We start from the raw sequence: 23884 nt of genomic DNA, 5'->3' as shown, positions 1-23884 counted from the left end.
GATATGAGGATGGATCACTTCATATCGAGTCAAAGCAAATGTTGAAATGGGTCATGATGACTTCAAAGTGGGGTGTCTTTGTATTCTCAAGATACCACCGCCACCCCCCAATCATGTGACATTGAAAGTTGATTCCAGACAGAATTCCACAACATCATTTAATTGTGTATAAACTACAACATTTTGACTGAGAAGAGTTGTTGGTCCATTTTTGTTGTTAGGCACCCATGGTTTGCTATTTCAAAACAAACGTTTCTATAGACTAAAGTAATCTGTTTCAGTTGAAGGGGACGGTTTACCTAAACCAGGGGTGGGCAAACTACGGCCCGGGGGCCACATGCGGCCCACCAAGCGCTTGAATCCTTACTTTCGGAGTATTTCAACTTTTAACATCGGATGTCTTATTCAGTAAAAAAAATAAAATAAAAATTGTAGTTTGATGTGGTCTGATGTTTAAAATGAGAACATATAGCTGATCGTATGACACTTAATTAGACTAATAATTTAAGGCAGACTGTTAGAATTCTAAGCGTAAAATAGTTTGTGTGTGTGTGTGTGTGTTAAATGTATGTTCTGGCCCCCCGCACAATTTTGTTAACTCAACGCGGCCTACGAGTCAAAACGTTTGCCCACCCCTGACCTAAACGGTCAACCGCGTGGATCACTTAAATTTAAAGACTCTGTGCTGTGTTTCCTGACTGCAAAAACATACGCAGACGAATTGCACTTCAACAATGATTAATTGAATAGTCAGTTAATCAACAACTATTTTGGTACTCGATTAATCGTTTCATTAAAAACATGTACTGTTTAAGAACTTCATGTCATTGTACTGGGTGTTTTTTTTTTTACAAAGTATGTACTATATAATACTGTATTGTATTAGCAGAAGAAAGGTGGTTTAATAGAATAAGGCACAATTAGTTTATACTGACAAATACTATTTTAGGCATTTTCTCATGTTAGAACTCCCTCACATTCAGACTGGGTGACACAGCCACATTTTAATGGTGGATGAATATCGCTCTCCAGTAACTGCTGTGTTACAAGAGCATGTAGCGATGCACTCTCTGTTGGCCTGAGCGCTTCCTTGTGACCTGTTGTGAGGATTACAACACAGTGATTTGTCTGGATGGGACGGCGCCAGGAGCAGGGTTTCCTCCTCAGGAGGGGCTTGGGCGATGGGCGGAGACTCTACCTCCCTCTCTTTCTCTCTCTCTCTCTCGCTCTCTCTCTTGCTCTCTTTTTGTTACCTTTCCTTCACATGGCTGAATAATGGAACGCTAGTTAAAAAAAAATAAATTACTTATTCACATAATGTTTTCATACATATGTGCATGTCTCACAAAAATTTAGTTTTAACAGTAGAAATGTCCCAAAATAGCCTTGTTTCCAGTGATCCCTCATTTATTGTGGTTAATTGGTTGCAGACACAATCTTGATAAGTACTTTAGGATTATTTTTTTTGTCGTTGGAGCATCGAAAACCTCTTTCCAATTTTCTCAATGTGTTTTTTTTAAGTTGATTAGAGCCCTCTAGGTAAGAAATAACACCCCTACAGTCACCTTTACACTCATATTGCTCAGAATAGTACACAAAATAAGACAAAATTAGACATAACATAGACTGCATTGGGAGAATTTTCTATATAGTGTACATCCTACGGTAGTTTTTATCAATGTAACATTACTGACCAGTGTAGAATATACCATTATGCTGAATTTAGGCCTGAATATGTCAAATGTACTTTATTTTTAACTAATAACAGGCCATAGTCAACCACAACAACGACTGTATTTACATAAGGTATTTTTTATATCATAAATGTCAATAGATATTAGAATACATACTGACTCGTGAAGCCGGGGGTCAATAATATATATATATATGTATATATATATATACAAGTATTGTCTTGTATAAAACTACAGCTGGTCTCCCAACCAGTGCAGTGCACGCCGCTGTACTGTGTAGTATCACAATCATGTTATTAAACACACAAGCACATACACACAGTTTCCATGGCAACGGAATCCAGGGCCTTTATGACTAGCTGTTTGCCCAGGAAAACAAAAAAAAATGGCCTCAGCAGCAATGCAAAGATGGCAAACATTTGTATGAAAATGATATGATATGCGCGGCTTCCCTGAAGCCGTTTTATGTCGAGTTTATTTTTGGAAGATGCTGCATCATATTCATTAGGTAAATTATGTAAATGTGTCTCCTCTGCATCTCCATTCCATTATTCATGTCGTCATCTTGTTTGTGTTTTGTTCGCACATGTTTAGTATGGCCACTAATGTGAGCATTTGCTGTGATGACCACACACAAAACACACGCGGAAACAAACCCTTGCATGCGCGTACATTCTCACCATTCACTACGCTAATGTGTTTCTGGGGTCCAGATGGCCAAGCGGTAGGACGGACTGATTCCCGTCGCAAGCTGTAATGCTAGCGGTTAGCTAGCTGGCAAGCTGCAGAGGGTGATTCTGCAACCGGGAGCTTCCTTTAAGTGGTAATGGCAAAGTGTACTGTGCACATTTAGCACATAGCCCGCAGCTTTGTTGTGGTGGCAAAATCAACTTGTTTATTTCATTTTGCAGGAGCCGAGCTCTGGCTTCACAGCATTGATTTTCCACAATGATAAATATTGTGTCTCATGGGGGGGTGGGGGGTTTGATGCCGTTATCACATGTTTTCCTGTTTGTGTCCACAATGACAGGAAGTAAGCTGAACAAGGACCTGAAGCACTATCTTAGCCAGCGATTCCAGAAATCTTCGCCTGACCACGAACTGCAGCAGATCATTCGAGACAACCTCTACCGTCACGCCGTGCCTTGTGAGTCCATGATTACCTTGTTAACACGGGAGAGCAACTTTAGGGTTTATTATTCATTCATGCTTATCCTCACGAGAGTCACGGGGATGCTGGAGCCTATCCCAGTTGTCTTAAGGCGAGAGGCGGGGTACACTCTTGGACTGGTCGTCAGCCAATCACAAGGCACATATAGACAAACAACCATTCACACTCACATTCATACCTATGGACAATTTGAAATTGCTAATTAACCTAGCATGTTTTTGGAATGTGGGAGGAAACCGGAATACCCGAAAACCCACGCATACACGGGGAGAACATACAAACGCCACACAGAGATGGCTGAGGGTGGAATCGAACGTGGGTCTCCTAGCTGTGAGGCCAGTGTGCCACCCACTCCTCCACAGTGCAGCCTATGGTTTATTCATTCATTCATTTTCTACCGCTTTTTCCTCACGAGGGTGACGGGGGGTGCTGGAGCCTATCCCAGTTGTCTTAAGGCGGGAGGCGGGGTACACCCTGGACTGGTCGTCAGCCAATCACAGGGCACATATAGACAAACAACCATTCACACTCACATTCATACCTATGGACAATTTGGAGTTGCTAATTAACCTAGCATGTTTTTGGAATGTGGGAGGAAACCGGAGTACCCGGAGAAAAACCCACGCATGCACGGGGAGAACATGCCACACAGAGATGGCTGAGGGTGGAATCGAACTTGGGTCTCCTAGCTGTGAGGCCAGTGTGCCACCCACTCATCCGCAGTGCAGCCTAGGGTTTATTTAAATAAGTATAATTCATGTCCGTTTAATTATTAAAAACAAATTAGACTGATGATGACATTTTTGGAGTACCTCAGTAAAATTAATAGTAATACAAACTTTCCCAATGAGATGCTTATGCTTCGTTTTAAATGGTTCTTTGCAATTATTTTATTCACAGCCCCTCCCCGTAAATTTCTACATTTATTCTGGAAGCTTGTTTAGAAGACTTTATCTGCATTACCTCTACCGCCATATGTCAGCCAGACACTGGGTGTGGCGGTGGGGGCCTTGCCGTAATGGCCGCTTTAATCACTTTGTGTTCCATGACACTCCAGTAAAAACCATGTGGTGGTGTTAGCAGGAAATACAAGTATAATGGAATTTTGTGGACCATATTGTTTTGTTGGCAAGCTATTGTCTTACCAGAATATTACATTTGCATATTCCTCTCTTGAGCACAATTAGATGTATCACCATATATCATCGCGGAATACATTTTCCCTTATGCTATTCACACACAAAGCCAGGAAACTGAATCAATGGAAAAGCATCTGTTCATTCAACGATGTTCGCTCTGAAGTGTTGATACCTTTGCTGTTAATCGTTGTCAGAGATCAGTATAGACATATATCATATAGAGATGTGATGCTGATTACTGCACAGTGAGCAGGTGAACTTATGACTGAATATCTTGAGGAAAACTGGGCGGCAGACCTCACAGCTAGGAGACCAGGGTTCAATTCCACCCTCGGCCATCTCTGTGTGGAGTTTGCATGTTCTCCTCGTGCATGCGTGGGTTTTCTCCGGGTACTCCGGTTTCCTCCCACATTCCAAAAACATGCTAGGTTAATTGGTGACTCCAAATTGTCCATAGGTATGAATGTGAGTGTGAATGGTTGTTTGTCTATATGTGCCCTGTGATTGGCTGGCCATCAGTCCAGGGTGTACCCCACCTCATGCCCCAAGAACTCAGCTGGGATAGGCTCCAGCACCCCCGCGACCCTCATGAGGAGTGGTCCTGTTAAGTTACTAGATTGCCCTGTGTTGTAGACTGCCTTATGTCAACTCTGGGACGAACGCCTGCTGTAATAAGACCCTCACTGACTTCCCACATATGAACGCTGCCAGTTTCCTTTCGAGTAATGTCAGTCAACATGCACAAAAGCAGTGCAGAACGTGGCTCGCGTCGCTGTGCTACTCGCCGTGCACCACTTCTCAGTGGACTCAGACCTCTTGTGTTTCTTATTGGCGTCATCTACGTGAAATGAAGGCTTCACATTTGCAGTTTAACAAAACAAAAACAAAAATAAAGTCACTTTTCTCCCACCCTCCCCCGTCAGCCAACGCAACCTTTCAGTGCGGTCACCCTAAACGCGCATTCAGCATACCCATTATCCCCCACTGACCCTCCATTCTGCTCTCATTGTTGACCCCCGACCCGAACTCATGACACCAATGTTTCTAGTTCTCTCACTGCTCCCACTTACTCCCTTTCTGACACTCTGTCATTCTTTTTCTAACTCTCATTATAAAAAAAGGAAAAGAATGAGTTGTTTTGTTTGGGTTTTAAAGGCCAAACCTTCCGCGTCTGTTCTCTTTGTAAATAGAAGTCTGGTGTTCGATGCTTAATGGAAAGAAGCGGTCTGTGGTCAGGTGATGGGGATTGCTTGGTCTTCTTAAACGAGGGAGGTTTGCGGACGCTGCTTGTGCATTTCTGAGTAATGAATCGTGGTGCGAGGCGTGCAGACGATTGGGCGAATCGTATATAGGCTAAGAGGACAGCTAGAAGGGAGGAGGGGGGGGCTGAAGCCGCAGGGATGGAGATGGGGGGCTGGGTGTTTGGGTGTGTGGGGAGCTGTGGGGGGTTAAAATGGGAGATGGAGGAAAAGAGACAGATGGAGAGATGCAACAGCACTCTCACACACATTTTCACACTCGTGTCAGTGAAATAGTGAGGCTAAAGTAAACATTGAGTGTTACACTTAGGCCCTGCCCACATGGAAGCGTTCCTGGGTAAAAAAAAAAATGGCGTCCACATCGAGCCGGAGCAGTAAATAGTCACTGGGTGAAAATGATGTAATACATCTGACACACCTACCTGAGACACGCAGGTAGTACAGACGGACACCAGACGGAATCACGTGATGACGGAACGCATGCGTATGAAGACTGTCGTCCGCTTTTTAGGTCGAAAACGAAGTGTAATTACCGTATTTTCCAGACAATGAGTCACACTTTTTTTTTCACGCATGGTTTAACACAAGAATACAGCATTTTAACTACATTTATAGGCCTCTTTAAATACTGGGACCACACTTCAAAATTATTTATTATTTATTATTAAATATTATAGTATTACTCCGATTTCCTCCCACATTCCAAAAACATGCTAGGTTAATTGGCGACTCCAAATTGTCAATAGGTATGAATGTGAGTGTGAATGGTTGTTTGTCTATATGTGCCCTGTGATTGGCTGGCCACCAGTCCAGGGTGTACCCCTGCCTCTCGCCCGAAGACAGCTGGAATAGGCTCCAGCACCCCCCCGCGACCCTCGTGAGGAAAAGCGGTAGAAAATGAATGAATGAATGAATAATATAGTATTTATTATTACCAAGAGTGCGAACATCTGAAAACGACAGCTGGTCGTTTCCTTTCAAGAAATTGGCTTCTGTATGAAAACGATGACATCACCGGCCCGTCCTCACCCCGTCGCAGTTACATAGTTACGTTACCAAAAGTGAGGTTTTGGTAACTCATTCAATCCCAGCCATTTTCCAAAATCCGTCCCTCTTGGTACTGGTCATTTTTTGATGACTTACTTGACTGATTTTTCAAGGCACACAGAACATTATGTTCTAAGGCTTTATAGACATATACTAAAGGTTTGACTCTCATCTTTTATCTGAAACTAACCCTTTTCCGTTCTTTAGTAATCAGAAGTAGTACATCACCTTTTACTTCGGTACGACATGCATTATTAAAAAAAAAAAAAACTTAAACTGTATTATGGAAAGCAGGAAGTGAACAAATGAACCAGTTACAGAATATTATGTTCTAAGGCTTTATAGACATATACCAAAGAAAAGGTTTGACTCTCATCTTTTATCTGAAACTAACCCTTTTCCCTTCTTTAGTAATCAGAAGTAGTACATCACCTTGTACTTCGGTACGAGGTGCATTATTTAAAAAACAAACAAAAAAAACGTAAACTGTATTATAGAAAGCAGGAAGTGAACAAATGCAACAGTTAGCGATTGTAAAAGTACCAGATGGAGGGGTAGGATTTAATAAGCTTTGCTTCTTCCTACTCCTTTTGGACATGTGGAACTGTGAACTGATTATGTGATGCATTCAATTGTAATCTGATGCATGTTCAAATGAAATAAAACCATTACAATTACATGGGTAATTTTCAGCAAAAATATCAGTTCTCAACAAAAAAAAAAGTGAAGGAAAACCAGCATTTTTGCATAACTTACTGTACTGAGTCAACCCCAGGCCATGATGGGGTGTATCGACATCCTGCTGATGACAATAAGAACTGCTGGCGTGGGGGGTTTCCTTTTTAAGATGAGTTGAATGAAACTCCCCAAACAGAGAGTGAATGATGGGAGCAGCAACCCCCCTACATTCATACTCCCCATCTGCCCCACCCACACTAACCCATGTCATTCACGTGTGTGTGTGTGTGTGTGTGTGTGTGGCTTCAACTGGTGTGTGTTTATGGGTTAGGTGTAATATTTTGAGACACTTTTCAAGTGTCACTACATTGAGGAGGTTGATTTTGGGTTATGAATTTGTATCACATGACCCGCTGGTGGCCCCACCGTTTGATGATGTTTAATGTAAAACCTTCTCTGACTGACTGACACATTATTTTATGTCTTTCGTTTATGGTTAAAACTGCAGCTGTTCATTGCTGGCTACTCATGAGAACCAAAAAAAAGAAATAATGGGGTGAATAATCAAGAAAAGGGGAGGGTGGGACAGAAAAGGAAGAAGAGGGGAGGTGGGCGGGTGCATGTGGGTGCCTGTGAGACGGGAGACAGCGGGGCTCAGTCAGCGAGCGAGCGAGCAAGAGAGAGAGAGAGAGACGGAAAGAAGCCTAGCAATTGGTGTTGGTGTGTGTGCACGCGTATGTGTGTGTGTGTGTGTGTGTGTGTGTGTGGGTATGAGAGTGCATTCTAAGCCAATGTGTGGACACTGCTTAGCTTAGCTCACTTTAGCTTAGCATCACAAAGCTGGACAGAGGACAGATGCTGGTAAAAGGAGGACGGGGAGGGTGACTTTGATTCTGCACTGGTTTTTCCTCCACACCTGAATGGATTGTCTTTCCTTCGGTCTCCTGTCGACGTTCTTTGGACTGTAAGGGAAGGAGAACAGTCTCACTGACTGACTGAGGTATGTTGCTTTGTGCTTCATCTGAAGAGGGGACGCTGCGATTTGATGGTTGGGGGGGTTGGGATGGAGAGATGGGGATGGCAGGCAGGATGAGGATGGCCGTGCGTCAGGCAGGAGAGGCATCAGGAAACGAGCAAGCGAGGAGACGGCGGCACATCGCTGGCAGTAATGGAGGCTGATGTGTTGTGGTCAAACGGAAGCTATGTGTGTGTTTGTGTCGGGTATGACTGTCTTATGTGTGTACTTGGACTTAGATGTATGTGTCACTTCTAATATGTGTATGTATATTTAGTGTATTCCCAGTGGGAAGTACACATTGTGTGGTCTTAGTATTATTGGAAGCCATTACAGCATCTGTTTGTCTGTCTGGAGCTTTTCTTCTCCTTACCCCCCTCCCATTCTAGATTTCTTTTAGTCATTTTTCCTCCTCAATCCCTCTCTTGCCTGGATGACCTCCCCATCTCGATCCATCCATCCATCCATCCATCCCTACTCCCTCCCCACCTTTCTAAATGGATCATTTTAGAGCCTTTCTTTTCCATTTGTTCCATGTTCCTGTAGGTAGTAGCTAGCCCACAGTGCTTTTTTACTGGGTGCAATCAAAAGACAAAGGCCATGTGTGCATGTTGACGGGGGTTGGGGGGGACATTTTCAGGCAGCTTTCTGGCTGATTTAGCTTTACACTGCACTGCTGTGCTGGCCCTTCAGGTTTTTGTTTCTCTAATCTCCCACCCTTTTCCGTTCCACTGGCCCTGAGACCAGGCCCGTGTTCCAATCATTTAGCATTCCTTGTGATGGGGGGAAAATGCAGCAAAGTCCAGATAAAGGCCTGTTTTTGAGCCTCTATTGCGTGTATCGCCATCATCAGGCGCGAGCCTCCCGAGCAGTGAAAACACCCTCCCTCGACTCAAGACACTCCATAATACCAATTGAAAGGAATCTGCACCAAATCACCAAAAAAGCCAAAACCACTTTGACATTCAACATGAAGGAAGTTCTCTTGAGTGGTGTGAAAAATCAGGTGCCAGGTTTAAGGCAGCTTGCAAGGTTTGATAGTCATGTTCTGTGTCTCTAACTCCCTGACCCCCCCCTAAATAAAACACAAAATACCATGTGAAGCCTGGAATATGTTGCATTCTGCAGCCTGTGCTTTTGGTTGGATTAACCCTTCATTGGGACAGATGGCTCCATCCCCCTGCCGAGCAAACAAACCCCAGTCAAGCTCGTCATCCTGGATATGTGCGTGCATGTGTCTGACCAAAAAAAACAAAAAAACTGGCACACTAACTGTGGCCAAGATGGTGGATGGATCTGTTTTGGCTTTGACAAATGACAACAGTCTGCTATCCTTCCTCTTGTGTTTGCGTGTTCGTATGTACATTTGTGTGCACATTGAAAATCATCCATGGAAGTATGCCTTGGTATCTTCCTGGAAAACATGGAGTAGCTGGCTCGCTTTACAGTACGGCATATTTTATTGTTGGTTATTCACAGAATTGCTTCTGTAAAAGCTTCTGCACAACAGTTGGTCATGTGACTCTTGGCACATTTTTTAAGACAAGCCTGTTTTTGCAGTCTTTCTGCAATTCTCTCATCAGTTCCGATTTATTAAGGTCAAAAAACATAACCAGTCCGATATTCATTCATTCATTCATTTTCTACCGCTTTTCCTCACGAGGGTCGCGGGGGTTGCTGGAGCCTATCTGAGCTGTCTTCGGGCGTAAGGCGCCAGCCAATCACAAGGCACATATAGACAAACAACCATTCACACTCACATTCATACCTATGGACAATTTGGAGTCGCTAATTAACCTAGCATGTTTTTGGAATGTGGGAGGAAACCGGAGTACCCGAAGAAAACCAACGCATGCACGGGGAGACCTGCAAACTCCACGCAGAGATGGCCGAGGGTGGAATTGAACCCTGGTCTCCTAGCTGTGAGGTCTGCGCGCTAACCACTAGACCGCCGTGCCCCAGTCCGATATGTACAGTTATAAAATTGATATGAAATGTAGAATATATTGAAGACATTTGGTTGTTTTTTTTCAGAGTACATTTATTTACAGTCTTATTAACGAAATTGCACGGCTTGGAAAACAACAACTTGCCAAAACTGTCAATTAGCAGCCTAATTTCCTTTCTTTACTGTTGGGATATAAAATGAATGATGCTACAGCCATCCTTGTTTTAATTGATACACTGTGGGTTGTTATATCATATACGTATAAGACATCTGGGGTTATATTTAACCTTTTCAAAATACTTCAACACTTTGGTTGATATTTTAGCAGCCATTATGAGCCAACAAGTCTTTTTCACTTTTGACGGTCTTCCTAGCGCAGGATACAAATGGCATCAATCAACAACTCCACTGCGAGTGATGCGGTCGAGTGATGCATTTCATTGCTCATGTTTAGGGAAGGATCCCTCCAATGAATGGAACCCTTGTAGCCCATCTCGGTAGAGCAGTTTCCTTAGCGTGATTAGCTGCCAATACTATGTTTTGATTTACAGTGACAAGTCAACAAATGGAATAAATTGCTCATTGCTAAGAACCCAAGCCAGTTGGTACAATTGTAATAAGCTTTTTGCTCGAGTATTGTTGCAGGTTTGTGAGCGCTACCGTCCATATCACAAAGTACTTACAATGCACTCTTTCGAATAAGTCATGACCTGAATGCTTGCATACAAACTGATTAAGAAACGATGTACCTATTTAGAGAAAAAATTATGATAATTAATCATTGCAAAATACATTTAGGATGACCTACTTTTTAATGGTGGCACAGTGGCATTATTTTTTTTCTTATGTTTAGGTTGTGACATACTTTCATACGTACTATTTAACATGCAGGCTTGTTTTAAAGCATTACAAATGTCAATGCAGTTCAATCCTCTATAAAGTTGAACCTACAGAATTTCAAAATAAAACGGAACTGTTTGTTTTGTATAAATGAAAATCCACAGCATTCAGGCACATCCTAAATGGCTTGTTTTTTCGATCGGATCGGTGTGTTGTGTTTAGAGCCTGACAGACTCGTTTTTCATGTTTTTTTTCCTAATGTTAAAATATTCTCGGGCCTCATCTTAATTCAATGAGTGATTAAGTTTATGCTGTTTTCTTTGAGAGCTCGACTTCACTAGTCGTTTATATATCTGTATTTATTGTACAGAGTTGTATCGGATTATAATTATAATGTATGCACAGAATCTACACAGCAGGAAGACGGGTACCACCAAATCTTTTATTTTTTACGTGTCACCAGAAATGTATGAATTTATGAGAAAAATGGCAGAGCTATTTAAAGGAGACCTATTATGTACTTTTTATTGTGTTGCGGACTCTACACACGATACACTGCACAGAAAGCTTTCTAGATCTTCTAGATTCTGCACCTCTTCTGTAGTTTTTCCATGGACCTCCTACCGATCCAAGCGGTCTGTTGAATTTACTCCACCCCCTGCCCTTTTATAGGTACACCCATAATACAGCGGACTGTTATTGGTCACATTCCCAAGCCCTCCCGAGGACTTCCGGATACATAGCTCCGCTTTTTACTGAGTGCTGGCAATCTGTAGCTTGTATAAGGAAGTCCGGATCGCATTGACGTCAGTATAACTCGGTTTTAGAGTAATACATAGGTATCCAAAACTAGTTTAACACAGCAATACAACATATTTATAGGTCAGAAAAGTGGAAAAAACATCATAGGTCTCATTTAAGAATTAAGTGGCACATCTTTTTTTATTGTTTTGTAGCTTTAAGACAATACTGTGTTTTAACTGTATTATTTTTAATTCATACCTGCATATGCATATAAATCCGTCTCCAGAAACAATAAATGAACCTTGAACTAGTTTTAACTTTAGAATTATGTAACGTTATTAGTCAACATCAATAAGAACATGGTTAGCAGGTTTGAGTTGGGAACTCTTAACGCCTTTTTGATGAACCAGACCTTCTCTTCCAAGGCCAATGACCTTATTTTGGGTGGAGTCGAGCATTAATTGTCTTGGGAACCCTGGGGTTATTCTGAGGCCCTCCTCCAGGTTTATTTGGCAAATATTGGAAGTCTTTTGAAAGACTAAAAGTATCTTCCCTTGTTTACTTCACAGTGTCAATGTCACACAGGGATCTCTGTCTTATCTATGACGGCTTTTATCCATAACAAGATGTTTGGATATGGTTTTAAATCTGATGGATTGGATGTTAAAGGATATTGATGTCAATGTCGGCTTGCAATTTTCCTGCTCCGGCTCGTGCAACTGAAATTCCAGAATGTTTGGACACACTGATCTGGATTTCTATTTTCTTTTGAATTCCAAACATATGGACATGTTTAGCCTTTTTTCTCTGACGTCTTGTGGGTGTTTTGGAGTTCGCAAAAGGAAAAGGAAGCCTGGAACTAATTTTAGAAAGGTGTACGAGTCGGGTTGCCTGGCGACTTTTGAAATTAAGAAAGAAGAAGAATTGCAGAACGGATCAGACAAGGATAGCAAGAAAAATGAACGCGACTTTGTCCAAGGAGTCGTGTCCGACATTGTCCTTGAGGATGGGATCAAATGTAGGTCGCAGCTAAAATGCAAGGCCATGCCTGAGGGCCTTTTTTTTCCTTTTGCAAGGGGGATTCAATAGGGAAAATAAGCATATATGTATTGTGTTTTTAATGTTTTATGCTACACATGATTATTTTGGGAAGCTGGGTTGTGGTTGTATGCATGCATGCATGCATGAGCATCTATCGTCCTTGGGCACCGTTTTTTTTCTTCTTAGCTGGCTACTCTAAAATATGTTGTCTGTTGTTTTTCATAACAATTGGCATGAATTTAGTTTACTTGTCGAATTTGATTGACTTTCTTCTGTCATCATCATCATCATCATCTGCATTATGCTGTTACTCCCAAGTCATTCCTTACCATCAAAATTGTGGGAATCTTACTACTGTGAATCCGTCGCACATCTACAAGGCCATACGCTCTCCTAAAATAGTCCTCGGAGTTAAATATAGATGAGATGCTTGGATCTGTTTGCCAATGAAAGCGTTGCTTGGAGAAAAAAAAACATGAAAAGTTTAAATACATTTTATTTCATTTGGGAATTTGAGTAATGGCATCATTTTGTTAAAGTCATAACTGTGACTGTATTGAACAACACTAGCGTGACAGGAAATCATTAATAGAAAATACTAACATGAATGTCTTTATCTGCCCAGGAAAGAGTTTTTATATTATTGAGTAACTTGCATAGTAAATCTTGTTTGATGATACTTATTCAAGCCGTTTGTACATCAGCAACACAAATATCTTACAACCATGGCCGGAATATGAACCGGAAGCATTGTATTTCACTCAATTGCTTGTATGGGTAAACTGATAACTAACAAAGTGGAGCTGTCGCAATTAACCATTGAATCATTCATTATACAACTAATCAACAGTTATTTTGGTGTTTTGATTAATATATTTTTTTAAATTCCTATCAGCTTTGTTGTTGAAAAACAGTAATCAGCATCTTTTCTGATATGTTTGCGGACCAAACCACTAACTGTTTGTGTTTGGTTCATATTGATTTGGTTCTGTTAAGCCCTAACTGATGACTCCACGAATCGATAATGAAAATAATGGTTAGTTACAGCCCTAAAAGAAAGGCAACCAGCTATGCAGAGATAGACGGATCGACAGACAGATGTATTTTATTAATCCTGCGAGAGGAAATTTAAAAGTTATTGATTGTGGTTTGAGAGACATCCCGGTGGAATTAAAGGCTCTTTGTTTCAATGAGTTGAGAATGGGATTTTGATTTAACTGTGGATTGAACATGCTTATCACCAGACGCCATCGCAATGCTTGGCTACGGTATGATTGTGCTGTTTTGGGACTTCCAGGAGAATATAATCAATATATACAATGAAAACATACACTTGCAGACAATATTATTGTTAGCAGTAAATAAAGCCATATGCTATTCATAAAATCGAATGCAATTATAATTGAAAGGTTGTTGTGAGTCGGTGTGTGTTTCTTCTGCAGACTGGGATGGTTGTCCCTCTTTTAAGTGGTTATTGGAGGGTTCACAGTCTGAGTCCGGAACTCGCCAGGGTACAGGAAGGTGTAGGGGGCGTTTGCTCACAATGTGTCCACATTGGGGAACTTGGAGAAAGGCATTAGACCCTGTCCCTCACGGCAGTTTGTCGCAATGCTCCAGTAGTATGGGGTGTTCTTTGTCGCTGTTTATTGTCGCTGCTTCTAACCACAGCAGAAGCATGGAGGGTGTCCAGTTTGAAGGAGTTCCTCCTGCACACAACGGATGTATTGCCTATCCCAAAGTACATTATCGTTTATGCGGTCCATTTTATCCTTGTATACAGTATATACACTGTACATACCTAGTTTGAACATACGGTACAAGATACATTATTTAAAAAAAAACAACAACCTTAAACTGTATTATGGAAAGCAGGAAGTGAACAAATGTAACAGTTACTGATTGTAAAAGTACCAGATGGAGGGGTAGGATTTAATAAGCTTTGCTTCTTCCTACTCCTTTTGGACAAGTGGAACTGTGAACTGATTATGGGATGCACTCAATTGTAATCTGATGCATGTTCAAATGAAATAAAACCATTACCATTACCATATCCCAAGTCATGTACAGTGAAGAAAATAAGTATTTGAACACCCTGCTATTTTGCTATTTCTCCCACTTAGAAATCATGGAGGGGTCTGAAATTTTCATCGTAGGTGCATGTCCACTGTGAGAGAGATAAACTAAAAAGAAAAATCCAGAAATCACAATGCATGATTTTTTAACAATTTATTTGTGTGATACAGCTGCAAATAAGTATTTGAACACCTGTGTATCATCTAGAATTCTGACCCTGAAAGACCTGTTAGTCTGCCCATTAGAAGTCCACCTGCACTCCATGTATCATCCTGAATCAGATGCACCTGTTTGAGGTCGTTAGCTGCATAAAGACACCTGTCCACCCCATACAATCAGTAAGACTTGAACTTGTAACATGGCGAAGACCAAAGAGCTGTCCAAAGACACCAGAGACAAAATTGTACACCTCCACAAGGCTGGAAAGGGCTACGGAGCAATTACCAAGCAGCTTGGTGAAAAAAGGTCCACTGTTGGAGCTATCATTAGAAAATGGAAGAAGCTAAACATGACGGTCAATCTCAATCGGAGTGGAGCCCCATGCAAGATATCACCTCGTGGGGTCTCAATGATTCTAAGAAAGGTGAGGAATCAGCCCAGAACTACACGACAGGACTTGGTCAATGACCTGAAAAGAGCTGGGACCACCGTTTCCAAGGTTACTGTAGGTAATACACTAAGACGTCATGATGTGAAATCATGCATGGCACGAAAGGTTCCCCTGCTTAAACCAGCACATGTCAAGGCCCGTCTTAAGTTTGCATATGACCATTTGGATGATACAGAGGAGTCATGGGAGAAAGTTTTATGGTCAGATGAGACCAAAATAGAACTTTTTGGTCATAATTCCAATAAGCGTGTTTGGAGGAAGAAGAATGAAGAGTACAATCCGAAGAACACCATCCCTACTGTGAAGCATGGGGGTGGTAGCATCATGCTTTGGGGGTGTTTTTCTGCACATGGGACAGGACGAGTGCACTGCATTAAAGAGAGGATGACTGGGGCCGTGTATTGTGAGATTTTGGGGAACAACCTCCTTCCCTCTGTCAGAGCATTGAAGATGGGTCGTGGCTGGGTCTTCCAACACGACAACGACCCGAAGCACACAGCCAGGAAAACCAAGGAGTGGCTCCGTAAGAAGCATATCAAGGTTCTAGCATGGCCCAGCCAGTCTCCAGACCTGAACCCAATCGAAAATCTTTGGAGGGAGCTCAAACTCCGTGTTTCTCAGCGACAGCCCAGAAACCTGACTGATCTAGAGAAGATCTGTGTGGAGGAGTGGGCCAAGATCCCTCCTGCAGTGTGTGCAAACCTGGTGAAAAACTACAGGAAACGTTTGACCTCTGTAATAGCAAACAAAGGCTACTGTACCAAATATTAACATTCATTTTCTCAGGTGTTCAAATACTTATTAGCAGCTGTATCACACAAATAAATTGTTAAAAAATCATGCATTGTGATTTCTGGATTTTTCTTTTTAGTTTATCTCTCTCACAGTGGACATGCACCTACGATGAAAATTTCAGACCCCTCCATGATTTCTAAGTGGGAGAAATAGCAAAATAGCAGGGTGTTCAAATACTTATTTTCTTCACTGTATATTGCGCATTTCCATACAATTAGTATACTTATTATTAAAAGCACATTCATATCAGTATGTTTAATCAGGAAACAATAACTAGTAGTATAAATACTGCCTGTGCAATTATAAACTGAGATGTTGCAGTAGTACTCTACAAACTACAACCACGATAAGACATCTTTGGCGAGTAAACGCTATCCTCACGTTGTGTATCACTGTGTGTGTACCTTGTTATACTGTCAACACACGTAATAAGGAACCACAACAACATTAGCATTCGCATGAGGCACCCAAGCTAACAAGCTAAGCTAGGGGTCTCCAACCAGTACCTTTGGCGCATGATAACCCACAATGCATTGCACTCATACCCGGGCCAAAATCAACAGTCTGAAGTTGATTTCACTTTCGCTCTTTAAATACATTACTTTATTGAGATTTAAAAAAAATAATAAATCGGGCGAGAAAGTGGCCGTTAGAGTGTGCCATTTATTTGTCCAAATACCAACGTTTATAAAAAATAAACAAAATAAACAAAATAAAACACCCCCTTACTTTTCTCATACAAAAAAACCATAGTGATAAATCACTGCTTTTACTTTGAAAACAAGAAGCGAACCAACTCGTAGTATATCCTGCTTGACCCGCTCGTTTGGTCCATCCTGCTGCTCAGTGTTTAGCCAACCTTTTTTTTTTTTGTGGTGACGTTGTGTTGCATCCTGGGTAATTTAAGTGTGACTAGTAATACATTTCTGGCCATTGCAGTTTGCATCCGGGAACTTCTCTCATACTCAAAAATCACACAGTGCATACTCAGAGAGTTAGTATGAGTAGTAGGTACTAAGTATGCAGTTTCGAACACAGCCAAGGTTGAAGACCCCTTGGGCAAAAATATCGTAATCCCTCCCTCATTTGTCACGGTTAATTGGTTTCCGATAAGTGAATTTTTGGGTGGGGGGGAAAAATGCCTTTTTTTTTTTTTTTTTACCATAACACCTCGTCCTGTGTCTTTCACGGTATAAAACTCTCGGAATCAAAACAGCAGCTGAGCTTGTTGACTATTGTCTCCTCAAGCTTTTTTATTCTTATTGACTGTCAATGCTTTGTTCACTCAAGCGTGCTGTGCCTTCAGATGGAAGTGATGCCATCCCATATTTGGTATGCATAATTGTGCAACCGAAGAATACTTATTCAAACAATTCAAATTCCTTCTGCTGTTGAGATGTAAGTGAAGTAGCTTTTTTTTTTTTTTTTTTTGCAGTGGAATTGATGTAAATCACAATCCCATTTGTGTAATCCTGCACTGTAATATCTTATTTATGTAAGCGCTCTGCAGTGGTATTTAAAATAACATTACGATTGATAAATAGCCACCCAAGTAAAATGGTAAGTGTCCATAATATTTTATGGATAATTCCAATTTTCACATTTTAATGCCATTAGTGCTTTACAGAGATACAGGTTATCCACGAAGGTTGTCGTCCGGGATGAAAGGAACTGTCAACAATCCATTAAGTCCCAGCTTAGTCTGAAAGGCCTTGAATGAGAGGTCAGTGAGTGTATAAGTTTTACATCCTGTATGTTACCAACCACGTGCACGAGGATGGATAGATGGATAGATTGATGGTGAGAAAGATGACAGAGGTCTTCGATAATGCATCAGGTTTTGCGTTTTACTGCGTTATAACTTATTTTCACATGAAATGTCGAACTATACAGAATTCCAGTTCATTGAAAAGCGACTCAAAAAGTGCACTTTGCAAGATGTTTGGAGTCTTGTGTGTCTCGGATGTCGCTGGAGGTCAGTCCCCCTGAGTCCATTTAAGACCCTTTCGGGTTACCGTTAAAGTGTGTCTACTAAAAGTCAAGTCTTATCATACAGTGCATGTCTTTGGAAATCACATTTAGGGTTAGGATTCGTCCTTGACCAGTCTCAACTTCACACTTTAAAATATGCGTATGTATATTGTCAATGTAGTATTGCAGTAGTTGTATGACACGTGCATGGGTTGTCTTGTCCCGTTGTCTATCCAGAACCTTAAAATTGGCTTTGATAATTGATGAATCGTAATGTTTTTGTGCCTGGTACATGTTTTGATAAAGTACTATTAGATTAGTACTCCCTGAGCCACAACATAACATATAATATTTTCTTTTTTAACTACATACTGGGCTGCACGGCGTTCAAGTGGTTAGCGCGCACCCCTCACAGCTAGGAGACCAGGGTTCAATTCCACCCTCGGCCATCTCTGTGTGGAGTTCGCACGTTCTCCTCGTGCATGCGTGGGTTTTCTCCGGGTACTCCGGTTTCCTCCCACATTCCAAAAACATGCTAGGTTAATTGGCCACTCCAAATTGTCCATAGGTATGAATGTGAGTGTGAATGGTTGTTTGTCTATATGTGCACTGTGATTGGCTAGTCGCATCTCGCCCGAAGGCAGCTGGGATAGGCTCCAGCACCCCCGCGACCCTCATGAGGATAAGCGGTAGAAAATGAATGTTTTTTTACACGCTACCCACCCATATTGGTCCCAGTGGTATGCTGGAGCTTATCCCAGCTGACTTCAGGCAACAGGAGGGGTACACCCTGTACTGGTCGCCAGCCAATCGCATGGGCACATATAAACAAACAACCAATCGCACCTATCGACAATTTAGAGTCGCCATTTAACCAAACATGCATGTTTTTGGAGGAAACCGGAGTACCCGGAGAAATCCCAAGCACAGGAAGAACATCCAGTCTCCTGACTGTGGGGCCAACATGCTAACCATCACTTTCAGTTACAGCTTTCCATGGCAGTTCACATAGTGTTGAAGCGCTTGATGTTGTCACATTATTCCTTTTTTCTACTCGGAATATTTTTCTTTTCCTGACATTTAGCAGCCAAGAAGGGTTTATTTTGGCACATCAAGGTCCATCTCAGCAGGAATCCCTCTATGCCCGGCTCTCATGACTCCCAACCTGTCTTTCCTCTAAACTCTATTTAACAGCTTGGTCAATGGCGCTTTTGTGGGGGGGTATTGAATTAATTAAGAGTCTATAGAGATGACATTGTCTAAGCTTCTGGTTTTAAGCCAAGGTTCCACTTTTTTTTTTTATCCCATTTGAAACACTGGTCACAATTCCACTTCCTGTTAAGTGTCCGGCATTGAACTGCTGGCCGTTTTGAAAGTTTTCTCACGGACCAATGTGGATTTTGCGAGAAACAATATCTTAACTCTTGTGATTTGTCCTTAGCAGACCCTCTGCTAATTGTGACGGTGCAGCGTTAGAGCTGCTGCAAGTGGAAAAAGTCAGCCAAGCCTCTGCATGTGCTGCACGCTTCAGTCTAATGTAGAGTTTACGTCCACACGTCTGTGATTAATCACTGGTGTCACTGAACATGGTTGCAGTGGGAGCCTCTCCCACCATCCTCACACATCTATTTTTACCAGCTTATTACAAACGCGGTTGTAACAGTGATTGTGAGATGGGGGTGGGGAGGTGACAGGTGGGGCGTGGGGTGGGGGGGGCGCTATACTATGTACTACCGTATATCACTACAGTAGAACTGCAACAATGAATCAATAAATAACTATCCAGTGAATCGTTATTGAATTAAAAAATTAAATATCCTCGTATGTTTTACATTTCTTCAGTCATCTGTAAAAGCAGGGCTATCAGATATGTGTTTTATGCAAAACAAGACCAGTCACACCCATGAGCTTTGACTTTGGAAAACAGTCATTTTCGGCAACGTTATTTCTTTGTAATTATTATGTATATTAAATATACCCATCACCCATCATTTTCTCATTTAAACACTCTCAAAGTTCAAATTTCATTAAAATTTTAATGATCAAGCTCTTAAGTGACTCCCCGTATTCACTCCTCTGTAGCGTTTTTACATCCTTGTTAAAGCATATTGCTCCTGCTGTCGTGTGTCACTCTTCCTCGTAATACCCCTTGAACTGAAGATTAATTTACAGTGTTCCATAATGGCGCCCTAGCGATCATACAACTATGATCGTTAGCAAACAAGACACAGGACAGTGGTGCATTGATGATAGACTACAGCCAATCAGAACGCAGAAAACAATGGGCGGATTCTCCCTGAGCCAAACAGGACCATATTTAGCCTTCCACATTGACTCACACTACAGGTAGTAGTAGTAAATACAACAACAGAGCACAATGTATAACTCTAATACACAACAAGGACGCAGAACACAATGTGAAATTGCGGTCAGTCCACAGTGTACTTCACCTGTAGCCTGAAGACAGCTGGGATAGGCTCCAGCATACCTTCGACCCCAGTGATGACAAGCAGTAATGGATGAATTAGTCTTAAATTTGCCTAAAGGTGATGTTTGTTGCTCCATCTGTGAACGGTTTCCTCCTCTCCATGATCTCATGTTCAGCCACAACACGAGCAGCTGTAGTTGAATTTGGAGCAGTCACCTCACTAGCGTAGTAGTTTCTGGGAAAAAAAAGATGATTGCTTGTTTTGAAAATGTCTTTCAACGTTGAAGTCCCACACGATTGACACCATGTTTCTTTATAAGTAAAGAACGGCTGTTAGGGAGCACTTGATTTGCTCACACTCACCCCCCTTACTGCACAGTAAGGGTAATCTCAGCACAGTGTGAGCGCAGGCCAGTGTGGGCCAATAGAGGGAGGAGAGAATCACACCCAAGTCCAAACACGCAAGGGTACTAACGGCCTAGTGTGAGCAGGTCCTGAGCAACCATTGGCATGGTTGTTAAAGTGTTTACACCACACAGGCCGGTTGCCAGCAGTCGTTAAAGGTGAATGCCAAACTGCACTCGCACCTCGTGACATACAGTATGGCAACATCCCATGAAGGTGCTACGTTGATACTTCACACGCTGCATTGGTGTCAAAAATAATATAAACAGACACTGCACAACACTGCCGTAATGCACAAATACGCTCCTACGGTACTTCATTTATATAGTCAGCGCCGTTACTAGTAGTAGTAACGGCGTTACTAGTAGTAGTAACCGTTACTACTACTAGTAACGGCGCTTTTACTCATGTTTTAACTGTGTATTAATCAATGAATGCTGTATTTTGGTGTGTCTTCTATTCTGTTTACTTGCTTTATTCAACTTCATTTTTCTGTAAAGTGTCTTTGAGTATCTTGAAAAGCGCTATACAAATAAAATGTATTATTATTATTATTATTATTACTACTTCCACGGAGATAATGTAACATTCTGTTGTGATAAACTGGTGAGGTGTAATATTCATGGTCTGAATCGAATTGTCCGTCTGTTATGTACTCACATAGTTATTTCTGAATACCCAGGTACAACCCGACCCCCTCGTGAAGGAGAAGTCCCTGGTGTGGATTACAACTTCCTCTCAGTTGAGGAGTTCCTGGAGTTGGAGAAGAGCGGAACCCTGTTGGAAATAGGAACATATGAAGGTACATTTTAAACTCAGCCCTTTTGATTTGGTATATATATATATATTTTTTTTTTCTAGACATAACTTGAGACACATTTACTGTTCTCCATCTTGGAATGCTAAACCGTGATCCATTGTATAGTTTTTTTTAAATGGGATGATGCTGATCTTCTTTCTTATCACATACTACAGTATTAATTGGCCCTGTACCCTAGAAACCGCCCATGAATGATACGGGAAAAGGCCGAAATGATACTGTGTCAAAGCCCAGGGCAGTGATACTGATAAAATATAGAGTTTAACCATGTCCAGTATCAGCCCCCGTAGCTGTCCAGTCAGAGCGTGCTGCTCTGGTGTCGTGCCCGTGAAACAACCAATCAGAGAACAGCGCACGAGCGTGAACACAGTGTTTGTTTTGGTTTATTTAAATAATAATAATAATAGTAATAATAATAAGCTCATGATTAAATAGTATGTGATAATAAGATCATCACATGGTTTGTCTGGTATCAGGCCCAATATCATGCCCCCACGTGCCAGTATCAGCCAGTATCTGATACTGACACTTGGGGGCATGATACCTGGCCTGATACCAGACAAACCATGTGATAACCTATAATTAAAGCTGGCCAAATGATCTAATCACAATAAAAGTATATGTGCTTTCATTTTCTGGTGTGTTACATATTGAAAAGAAGTCAAGTAAGGTGCAACTGGCTGCACTAAACCGATGTTATGTAGTAAAAAAAGAGTGGATTACATTTGAATGTGTTAATTTCTCCCAGCATTTAATGACGGATAGCCGGGTAAAATTAATTGTGAGGTCCTGATTCAATCAAGCATTGCATTGATGATTTATTGTGAAATGAGAATACTTCCTATTTAATTGCCAATTTAGCCGTCTGAGTCCGAGTCCAACAATAAACCATCATCAGTTTACATCTTAAACTGTTACGTTCGTTATTCAAGGGACCGCTTGGTTTATCGAATCAAAGTGTACATCACGATTGATTTTCTAGTAGATTTTCTAGTAGTAAGCCCGTTCTATTAGATTTAGGCTATAAAGATAAGTACAAAGTTTTTAGTGCATTAAAATGCCCTTATAATGGAAAATAAGTGATAAAACACACACAAGTACAATGTTTTCTCTTTGTGCACTAAAACAGATGACATCAGACAGCCTGAACAAATCTCTATTTGCATACAAAGGCTTTGGAAAATCTTAACAAAAAAAAAAAAAACCCCTTGACCCCTCCTCTTTTGTCCTCAAACTAAAATGCCCTTTTTTTCTTTTCTGTCTCCCCCCCTCTCCCAAAATCCCACCTCCCTGCCTTCTTGTTTGTTGCCTAGGAAACTATTATGGGACACCCAAGCCGCCGGTGCAGCCCCCCGGTGGGAAAGTGATTAGCAATAGCAGCAGCGGCGGTGATGCCCCACGGCCAGACGGGCTCAGTGGTAGCCTGCCGGGCTCGCAAGACTCCACGCCCCGACGCAGCAAGTCCTACAATGACATGTACAATGCTGGAATAGTGCCTGGAGAACTGCAGCAGGAGGACGACGAGGACCTCCCTGATATGAACAGTAACTATACAGGTACGTCACATAGGAATATGAGCATCGGGAATGGCAGTTGGAGCAACAATCTGAACATGAGCTTCTTTAAACATCTAACATTGTCCTGGTTATACAGTATACCATATAAACACATACAGTACTTAGCTTGATGCTAATTTTCAGCATAATGCCACACGTCTTCGTCATCAAACCTAAGAAAAAGATGCCATAGTCTATTTCATGTAGACCAGGGGTCTCAAACTCAATTTACTTGGGGGCCACTGGAGCATCAGGTTTCCCCTCCCAAAAAAAACCCCAAAAAACGCATTAATTAAAAAAAAAAATAAAATAAAAAAAACTTCGCTTTGGTTCCAATTTTCTACAAGAAAAGCTCTGATAAAACATTCCACTGTTCTCAAATATCTTACTTTTTATTTTTCTACACAAAATAAGATGAAAAATAAATAAACAAATCAAGAATAAAGAAAATCAATCAGTAATAAATATAATAATAAATAAATATAATAATAATAATAAAACGGCAAATAATAAAAACTTAAGAAACCACATATAGTTGGTGGGTAGACAAATTATTTTTTTTCAGATTTAAAATGAACAAAGCATTATTAGAGCCCTGTAGACATGACAAAACACGACTATAGTCACATTTATACTCTTTTTATTTACAA

At 41.3% G+C, this 23884-nt stretch overlaps 1 protein-coding gene across 13 annotated transcripts in view; it reads left to right on the top strand.

Annotated features, from left to right (window-relative positions):
* The window catches only part of magi1b (membrane associated guanylate kinase, WW and PDZ domain containing 1b), a 115430-nt gene that overhangs the window by 44627 nt on the left and 46919 nt on the right, over positions 1-23884 (top strand). For all 13 annotated transcript variants that reach the window (XM_058080229.2, XM_078794860.1, XM_058080205.2 and 10 more), the window contains exons 2-4: positions 2725-2841; positions 21541-21660; positions 22992-23234. In XM_058080229.2, the coding sequence (XP_057936212.2) occupies positions 2725-2841; positions 21541-21660; positions 22992-23234 (480 nt within the window). The remainder of the gene's footprint in view (positions 1-2724; positions 2842-21540; positions 21661-22991; positions 23235-23884) is intronic.

The sequence above is a fragment of the Doryrhamphus excisus genome, linkage group LG11 (genome assembly GCF_037039965.1).
Source record: "Doryrhamphus excisus strain RoL-2023G ecotype Guam linkage group LG11, RoL_Dexc_Guam_v1.1, whole genome shotgun sequence".
Classification (NCBI taxonomy): domain Eukaryota; kingdom Metazoa; phylum Chordata; class Actinopteri; order Syngnathiformes; family Syngnathidae; genus Doryrhamphus; species Doryrhamphus excisus.
This window is presented reverse-complemented; position numbering and strand designations above follow the sequence as displayed.